This window comes from Pundamilia nyererei, unplaced genomic scaffold (assembly GCF_000239375.1).
Source record: "Pundamilia nyererei isolate P.nyererei 1_Seehausen unplaced genomic scaffold, PunNye1.0 scaffold00010, whole genome shotgun sequence".
Classification (NCBI taxonomy): Eukaryota; Metazoa; Chordata; class Actinopteri; order Cichliformes; family Cichlidae; genus Pundamilia; species Pundamilia nyererei.
In genome coordinates, this window is record NW_005187411.1 from 6,699,560 (window position 1) to 6,709,412 (window position 9,853).

The following is a 9,853-nucleotide window of genomic DNA, read 5'->3' on the forward strand; positions in this document are numbered from 1 at the left end:
GAGGCCACGTACGGAAGGTATGCAAATGAAATCATTGCTCGTGGATTAGAATGGGACACCATATACCCTAAATCATGATTGTCAATCATGGCTGGGGATTAAGGGATATGGGCTCACAGACCTAAAAAAGCAACATTTCCCCCCTCAGGCAGATCCCCATTGTGAGAAGCTCTGAGGAGGAGAGGGCTCCACAGGGGAGGAGAGCAACACTGGAGCACTAGTGCCCCCTTCTGTCTCATGTTCACCGCACCGTTTCATCATCAAACACAGCCAGCCTCAACAGAAATAAGAGGCTGGCACACACAAGCCTATTCATTTACATTCGATGTAGCCGCGGGCAAAAACTTGATTAGACAAACGCACATGCTTTGGTGATGCAGTGTTTCATCTTCAGTGGAGGAGAGAGAGAGACCTCATTTGTTTCGTTGGCAAGTGTGCAGGCTTGGTTCAACATCAGTGGGTTAGGAGGGCCAAAGGCCTTACAAACGTAACAGATGTTTGTTTGCCCTGTGAGTGAATGTGTTTAACACCAAAGTCCCTTAAACATCACAATCAATTTGTTTTTTATACCGTGATTTTAAAATGCTTCTGCAGTATTTTTCTTAGTCCTGCACGCACCAACATGCCAATAATGGAGTGCACTGTATGGAATTTAAGCATGTATTGTACACTATAATAGCAAGACTGGACCAGCTGCTAGAATTCCTGATAATTATCGATAATGCACAGTAATATTAAATTATATATTATAACGGTAAGTACATCTACATAAAATAATTAAGAGGAAATGTGCTTAATGTTGCTGCAACTCGAGATTCCTCCTTCATATTTAGGAAGTAGTGCAGCTCCTCACACAGAGACATGTTTAGTGGATTGTGTGTGCAGACCCCGGAGCCCTCAGCTAGAGTGCCAGTCTGTTCCTGTGGAGCAGTCAACCAGACAAACCCAGCCAAGAGAGAGCAAGGCACAGGCACCGGGCCAGGAAATAGCACTGGAAGACACTCCACTACGGCAGAGAATTAATAGTGTTTTTAGGAGATGGGGAGGGTGGAGGAAGAAGGGCAAAAAAAAAAAAAGCAGAACAAACAAACTACTTTGTGACATCTTCAAGAAACTGGTTGTGTATGATTGCAAGAATCAAGGGATTATTAAACCCCATTAGATAATAAAAGCGAGCAAAGGAGGAGAGTTGGCACCGTTCACATCCTGCACAGTGCAGCCCTCAGCTGCCCAAGACTGAAGGTGGCGTGGCACCTGTGCCTTTTTGGCCCTGGCATCGCATGGGCAGGAGGTCAAGGCCAGGGCAACATCTGCATCGCATCAGAGGGCCTGGATGTGTGCCACCAAAGTCTCTCACAGAGGAATTCTGAAGAATAGATTTGAAAAAGACCACAAAAGCCTTTCTTTGAATATCCACCATAGATGTATAAATATGAAGATCCCACTGTTTTAATAGTTTTTACTCCAATTCAGCTCATATGTAAACTAGCTAATCAGGATACAGTGATCCCATCTGTTGCGTGATTTCTAAACATCGCTCATTGTTTGCTTCGAAAATGCTAAGAACGGAGGACATTTAGTCAGACAAGATGTTCTTCGTGAGGCCAAAACACTCATGGATCTAGTCACAATTACTGCCTAATTTTAACAGGGGGGATCCTTAATCCCAGACTGTCTTCCACAGCGAGTCCACCTGAGTCATCTTTTCACTGGTGGGTAAAATAAACCAGAAAAATTGATATGAGCCACAAGCACACTAAAGAGCAAATCATTATGCATCATTAGGTGAAGATTTAGTTTAAACGTGTTTAGCAGGAATTAAGCAAAGCTGTTGTTGACATGGATTGACTGCTGTAATGCTTTATTGTCAGGGCTCCAGGAGGCAGAGAGAGGGACGGCCTAGTTGGGGAAGCAGCAATGCGCCGAAAGCAAGGATTTATGGGATATTGGGAGAACTAGCCGGGTGAGTGGACAAATAAGAAGCTACGGTCGATGATTTGGCAGAGGAGACAAAGGAGGGAGGGAGATGCATAAAGACAGCAAACAAATAGTGTCAGAGAGGATTCAGCTGTAGAATAAAATAAAAAGCATTGGTTAAAAACCAGATGCTTGAAATGTGCACGTAGAGAGGTTCTATTTGAAACTACTGTACTACAGACAGAATATAATTTTCTCACCTTCAAGAGATTTGGATTTGTGTGGATTAAAACCCCTTAGATTACAAAACAACCATTTTCAATGAGAGCCTCTTTCACTGACACCTGGCTAAACAAAGCTTGATCTAATAGCACGGTTTAAAGATTTAATTGCACGATGGAAAGGTCAAAACGATCGATATTGTAGGTATGAGGTATTGATGATCACAGTATAAATTCAAAGCTAACTGCACACATCTTGGCATGGTTTCCTTGCACGGGAGCAGATATTCTGCTATCTGAATACAAAAGCGGCGGACAGGCACGAAAACAGGAAACAGTTTTAACAGAAAGTAAAAATCAAAAGTAGAACGACACGTTCACGGTCAGTTCAACCACAGTCTTTCTGCTGTCCTGACACCAGCGTATGTTTGTATGTGTTGGAGTCTTTATGTTTCTGAATGTGTATGCAAGAGCTGCTCAAACTGACGAGTAAGAGAGGACAGTCTTATCCAGCTCTCCAGTGTTGACAGTTTTACTAATCCCCTCCACCTGCTCAAACACCCACCCCAAAAAATACATCCCTCCCCCTTTTCCATGTGCCTGTGCTGGGAGTCCCTGGGGCCAGGCTGCGCCTCTGCCTTCGTCTCCACACCAGTTATCGTCTCTGGCCTGGCTCCGCTCCCCTAACCCCTTCCCGCGCCACACACATTAATCGGCGCAAAAACAAATAGTTTTCAAATGTTTGGAAAAGACCCACTGTTTGCATCAGGGCCTAACAAAATAATTTTTACAAGCTATCCAGTTGTGATTAGGGCTGAGAGAATTGAATTTATGTGGCATTGATAATATTAATATTAGCCTAATTAATTATGTTGTTTGAACTTGCACAGCACCGTGTGTACCCTCTACACAACACTAACCAGCCGGCGCTGGAACTGAGCTTTCAGCCATCTCTATCTCCGCAGCTCTCCCCCAGTCCATGACTACTGCACACAATTCATCAACTCGTAGATATCTAATCCCCTCTGGCTCTGCTCACTTCCTGAAGTCTAAGAAAGAACTTTACTCTGGTGGCAAGAATTCCTATGAATACTTGATGACTTCTATAGACAGACTGTTTCATCTCACTTTGAAAGTCACATTTGAAGAGAACTCAGCAAACTTTCTATTCACAGCTCCCCAATTTATGAAGGATATTCATAGACGGACAGTAATAAAATGCAACAGATTTTTATTGGGTCACTAATTAAGGTAAACAGCAGTACAATGAGAGCGACTTTGTATAAGAGACAGTTTTGGGCATTAGGTACACGACCCTTCGTCTTTCTCAGTGTAGAAGCTCCCTAATAAGCCCTGTGTGAAGAAGTCCCTTCTTGCTTGTTTCATTAATCATTAGAGGTCCACACTGTAGTGTCTCCTGACCCAGAAACACTGCAGATCAGACTGACAATGTCTTTGGACTGTGTGCCCCACTGGATGAGTAAGTGTTGATCTGTGCAATTACAGTGACACATACTCAGTGACCCATCACACCAATCATCTAAGCCATAAAGAGACCACCCAAACCTACAGAGAGGTTCTCAGACCTGTTTGCAGCTCGGATCACACTTCTCTGAGATGGCCTCTTGACCTGTAATTTGTGGTCAAGGGTCAAAGGTTATAGAGGTGGTCATGTGTCTCTCTTAGCCAGACAGAGCTCAGATCTCATGCTTAGTCAGGCTGTCTCTGTCTGGTTTCCTACAGTTCATTACAAGGGGTAGCTGTCTGCAATGCACAGAGTGACTGCAGCCTTGACTTGACAGTGTGATTGTTGACAGATTCCCTTTAAAGCAGCTTTCGGGTCCACTTCTGTGCACAGGTGCAGCCACAGAATTTATATTTTTGGCACAATAAAAAAAAAAGTTTCTTTTTAGATAACCATAGAAATGAGTAATGTCCATTTACTTAGATTTCAGATATCTTTGCCATAGATTAGTATTTAAAAACAATTGAAATTAAGCCAATAGACATTTAAATTTCTTCAGCTTGGAGAAATAAACAATGGGAAAAAAAGGTAAAATGCACACATTCAAGGAGCACTGGCCCTTGTCTCCATGACGGACAAAGCAATCCCAGTACAGTCTGTATGCTAGGGCCAGACTGATGCATTCACTGAAGCAGTAATGGGTATCTTCAAGATGCATCATCTCATCAAAGCATAATTTACTGGACGGAGCTCAGGGAGGTGTTGAAACAGTCATTAACTGAAGTGTCTACCGAGTCGAGCTGAACGGTAATCCACTCTGAGCTGGACGAAGGCGTGCAGGAGGTTTCGGTCCAGATTGGTTAGCTGCTCACCCGAACAGACCTGCTTCAGGTTATCAGGGGCAACCACCAGGAGGTTACAAAGGGCATGGAGTGTGTCAAAGAGCTGCAGCACCAGAGGGACCTGAACGACAGTGAAGTACAAAACTGTTTACATACTTTAGGTTTTTATACATTTAGATTAAATAAAAATGTCTAATATTTGCAGACTCTCTGTGAGAATTGCCAGTTTTTCCATATAATATAGTTAATTGTGAATAGATTAATTTAATTTATTTATTTGCTACATAACATGATACACGGGTCAAGTTTTTTTAAACCTCTACATCAGTGTTGTCCCCCCCAACCTTAACCCTAGTCCCCATTTTTGTTTGACGTAAACAAACTGCGAGCAATAGTCTACAAAAATGCCAGATTTAGAAAAAATGACAAATTACAATAAAATGCATACATGCAAATTTATATTTATAAATGCATATTCTTTTTTTAGTCATCAGAAGGTTAAAAAATCTAATTTTCTGAGAATTTTTAATGGTTCATCCTTTACGGGGTTAAATAATTAATAATTAAAATGAATTGTCTTGTGGACTTTTAACAGCTGTTCTGACAAAAGAAGCAAATGTACACGTTAAACACGGAAAATTTACAATGCTGTTGGTCCATGTATGTTTAGACTGAATGTTTAACAAAGGAAAATAAGCAATCAAATAATCAATGATGGAAATAATTCTTATTTGCCACCCTTCTTGTTTGTACTGAAAGATTAACAAAGGATGCCAGAGCCTTTATTTTGGATTGGCCTGACCAGTTTATTTAATAAAACATCCCAGGTAGAGCCTTTGTAGGAAAAGCCATGTTTGCCCTGTGACCAGTGCATTCTGGACCTATGCTCCACCCCCCACCCCACCCCACACTCACCCTGAAGTCCTTGGCGCATCGTCGGTATTCAGCCACGTCGCAGATGGCCAGCATCCCTCCCATTGAGCTGTAGCTGTATTGCTGTAGATGCTCATGGATGAGCCGGTGGAAACGAATGCCCAACTCCGTCAGCACTGTGTCCACATTTTTCCCATCCATGGACTTCCGCACGTGCTCCACCTGCCGACTGACGTAGGCACATACCTTGGAGCAGGCCTGTCAGGTGGGGGGTACACGAGGAGAAACATGGAAAACACGTTCAGTCCGACACACTATCTGTATCTGTATTTCTGTATTTCTTCACCTAGTGAAGAAAAACTAGGTGTGGATTTGATTTGCAAGTTTCCTTTGCTAATTTGTTTAGTTTTGAATGTGAGCTCCTTAAAGCGAGCTGAAGATTTTTCTCTCTTACTGTAGTGTACTGGATCATGACATTGTTTTCATCCTCAGGCCTGAAATCTGTCTTCTTCTGCTCTGTTGCCAAGATGTGCTTCATCTGGCCCACCATGCAGTTTAGTGTTCTGTGTGCAGCAGGGAGAAAGATTAAAAACAAAACACCCATAAATGTCTTTTAAAACTACTTGCTATTTCATTACAGACAAAGTATTAGAAACACACAGACCTGTCGATTCCTGTGTCCAGTTTCACTTCCATCTGCTCTATCACCTCTTTTTTCTTGTGCAAACACTCTGCCAACTTTGGAGATGAGCTAAAAACAGATTAGGAAAGGTAAATTCAGAAAATCTTTTTACTACATGAATAAAAGGTTCATCATCTTTAACCCTTAACTGACCTTATCAGAGGCATGAGCTGGTCATTAAACTGTTTGTCAAACAAATGAAAGATAGAGTTCGCCTGCTGAACCACATCCAGGAAGTACAGGTTGGCATTCTTTGCATCAGGCGAGGGAATTGCTGTAGAAGAGAAAGAGAGAAAGCCAGACGATAGGAAAAAAAAAAGTGGGTGAAAGCATGAATCAACATGATTCACAAAGAGCAGAAAACCACTAGTGCCTGATGTCTACTTCTTGGCATTAGAGAAATATAATGCATGAAGCAGAAATTCTCAGTAATGCTCTATTTCAGTGTCAGACAGTGAGGAGAAAGTAATCAAACCACAGGGACATCAATGATCCATTTCCTTAATGCAGAATGTACCTAACGAATTGAGCACTGGGATGTACCAAATGCATGTTTAGTTCCACTGTAGCTGGCTGAAAATGATAAGCTGCTCCCTTATTATACAGTCCCATAGAAAATGTAAAGAAGTGCCAAAAGCGCAGCCTGCATGGCATCAAGGTAACTTGGATTTTTCACTTTTTCATATGGAACAGACATTAATGGGCACATGTAACCAACCGCAGTAAGTGATGTCAGAGCAGGTGTTTTCCTCTAGGTGTCGAATCAAAAACGGAGGATGTGGCCTGCCAGGTAACATACTTGATGGTTTCAACTCATGTGGAGCAAGGAGAATGATGATGGATCTTCCACATGCGGCTAACAAATTGGGATTTATTTTGCCTTTGATAAAATGATTTGTGTCTGTCACTATGTGTTAGTTCAGTGATAGACTGGTGCCTTGTCCAGTGTGTACCCTGACTCACCGAATGACAGCTGGGTTAGGCTTCCCGCCAGCACTGAATTCGATGTGTTTCCAGCTTCCTTTGTTAGTGTTTTGTTACAAATAAATGTAAGACAGAAATATTGTATTCATCTGGTTCTCCACACCTAATCTGCTCTGGTTCAACAGTTTGAGAACCACTGGACTAGACCATTATCAAAGTTTCACCAGGATGGCTGCTATTATTTAACAGTCTGCTGGCTATTTGATTGAAAAGCTTTTCTTACAAGATGGCAAGGAAGACCTGGATCATCCTTGCCAGTAAATTAAAAGTTTTAGTTTTAGGACACAGCTATAGTGAACACTGCAGACAAACATTATGGTTTTAATGAGCTAAGTTGGATTTACCTGAGAGGCCAATCTCTAAGGCGTAATCAATGTGTTCTACACAAAGGTGGTCGACCAGTAGCAGGAAGATTGAGAAGGCATTCTTGGGCAGGTCAGACGGGTCTGAAAGCTGTGTAACAAAGAAAAATACGCATTTAAACTTTTTCAAAAAACACAAATGCAGTACAGTTAGCGCACCGCTAGTAAACATAGGGCAGAAAAGCCTCACCCTGTGGCATCTCTCAAAGGCATGGCGTGTCTCCTGCAACAAATTGACAACCAGCTCCGGAGAGAGAAAAGTCTCTCCGTGGGTGTCAATGCTAGGGCCCAATGGAAGATTGGTGCGTTGTCTGATCCGTTCCTTCAGATCTTGAATACTGTTACAAAAAACAAAAGTTAAATTATGTTTTGTTTTTTTACCAGTTAATCTTTTCTTTGTGTAAAATCAAATGTGTAAAAGTCTGACCTGCCAGCACCCACTGGCCGTTTCTGGTGATTCTTAGAGTCGTAGTATCGCTGCAGAATCATGGCACCTCGAGTGCGAAGGTATTCTCTCTCCATGTCAATGTAACTTTCCAAGTATGAAGAAAAAATGCTCTTAATCAGCTTGGAGAGGAACGTATGCTTGTCTGAGCCCAGGTTGAACTCTGTGAGCTTTGTGGCTAATCCTGTGGTCCTTCAAAAGGGAAATAATCAGAGTCATAAACAAGAACAACGGTTTCCGGGTACCCATGAAGTGAACTGAATTAAAAGTCAGCAAGTTAATTACCTGGTGTAAAGGTCATAGAGATTCTTGAGGTATTGTTCTACATCTGAGTGTCGAGTTTCATCCAGTTTTTCTTTAACATGTGCCTGCAGACACAAAGCCAGTTAAATATAACCAAATACAGAGTAATACATCAAACTCTTCATTTCAGTAGAAATACCTGTAATTTGTTCTCAAAGATGTTCTGGATGAGTTTGGCCATGACAGTCTCAGGACTACTGAAGACCTCGCCCACCTGCTTATTGACCCTCTGGCAGAGGACTGCCGTGTCCTCAAACACGTCATTCCTCACGTAGGCACCCTTACAAAGACAGATGACATCAGCAACATGTAAATGTCTGCAGATATTACTTGAAGCAATACTACCAAGTGTAAGAGGAACTTTACACACTCACCTCCTGACACTGCTTGATGTAGACGTCCACACAGTGTGCATAGCCCTTTTACGAAAAGACACAAGCATTACATCGCTGTGCAACATTTCAAGGAAGTGCTAAAAATTTAAATCATACATGATTAATATGAACAGAATGGGAATCACAATTATCCTATTAATTTGACCAAAGGTCAAATGTGGACACTGAACCCATTTTCTAGGTTACCTTGAAATGTAATAGAACTGCTGCAACCTCCCGCATACGTCCAATCTCACCCCTGCGCTGAGCTGCAGTGAACTCCTGGATTAACTGCCGCTCCAGGTCATGGTATTTACCTGGTTAGGAAACCAAACAACCACCAATAAATTATTAGATTTTATATTATATTATATTATTACAAAGGATTACTAGGATTTCTGATTTGACTACTCATAAAATGTGGCCTGATATTCATCTAAGTCACAGACACCAATAAACACAAGCTGATTAAATTAATGATACACAAACAGTTGTACTTCATGTGATTTAAAAATCAACACAGTGCAGGCTGGAAAAAGGAATTAAACTCTTAAATTTAGTTATGCATCTTAATGGCAAAAACCTCCATCAGATGAGGATGGTGTGCATCAGCACACATCAGCATGCCCCCATTCGGAAGCCAAAAAAAGTTTACAGGTCACATCCTACAGCATAAACATAAGTCAACTTTTACATCCCATTTTCCTCAGTTTTTCCACACTCCAGTTTCATATAGAGACACCTTTATTGTGAAATGTCATTGTTTCCCCCTAGATTGGGAGACATCCAGGCCCCGAGATAGAAAAGAGTATACCGATGATCTAAGGGTTGAGTGCTAATGTACTTTCCTCTTTGCACAGACTTTTGTGTGTATTTGTGTTTATTATTAAAAAAAAACAAACACCAAAAAAACAACTTCTTTCTCATTAGTCCAGGAAACACTGATCAACAAGTGTTCTGGGATACCTAAATGGACTTCAGTAACCTTGACATATTGCACAAAGTTGTTTTGTGAGGGCAGAGGTTCCATTTGTCCTTCCATCAGCACATTGTCATTTACTGTTTTTCTTAAGACTGGAAATAACGTTACAGAAACAAACATTTTTGCAAAGTTTTGATATTTCTGCAGGTGTTTTCTGTAAGCCTTGTTTGGTTTTTTCATTCTTTATGTACACACACTTTTGCTCCTGGTCTGAACTCTGTAGTACATTCACTACTCATGACAGCAGCATCAGGCCTGGACAGATGACCACCCGGGTCTTCAGTAGGGATGGGTATCGTTTAGGTTTTATCCGATACCGGTGCCAAATCGGTACTTTTGAAACGGTGCCGGTGCTCAAACGGTGCTCAAACCGGTGCTTAAAGAATGGAGAACACAAAATTGG

General features: G+C 41.6%; 1 protein-coding gene across 1 annotated transcript in view; it reads right to left on the reverse strand.

Moving 5' to 3' along the window:
- Window positions 1-3,352: 3,352 nt before the first annotated feature.
- exoc5 (exocyst complex component 5) overlaps window positions 3,353-9,853 on the reverse strand; it is an 11,767-nt gene continuing 5,266 nt past the window's right edge. Inside the window, exons 7-18 of the mRNA XM_005724038.1 lie at window positions 8,676-8,785; window positions 8,469-8,513; window positions 8,234-8,374; window positions 8,077-8,159; window positions 7,774-7,983; window positions 7,537-7,684; window positions 7,329-7,437; window positions 6,154-6,274; window positions 5,983-6,069; window positions 5,773-5,881; window positions 5,361-5,576; window positions 3,353-4,566 (exon numbers count right to left, since the gene is read on the reverse strand). Coding sequence (XP_005724095.1) covers window positions 4,378-4,566; window positions 5,361-5,576; window positions 5,773-5,881; window positions 5,983-6,069; window positions 6,154-6,274; window positions 7,329-7,437; window positions 7,537-7,684; window positions 7,774-7,983; window positions 8,077-8,159; window positions 8,234-8,374; window positions 8,469-8,513; window positions 8,676-8,785 — 1,568 coding nt within the window. The 3' untranslated portion in view covers window positions 3,353-4,377. The remainder of the gene's footprint in view (window positions 4,567-5,360; window positions 5,577-5,772; window positions 5,882-5,982; window positions 6,070-6,153; window positions 6,275-7,328; window positions 7,438-7,536; window positions 7,685-7,773; window positions 7,984-8,076; window positions 8,160-8,233; window positions 8,375-8,468; window positions 8,514-8,675; window positions 8,786-9,853) is intronic.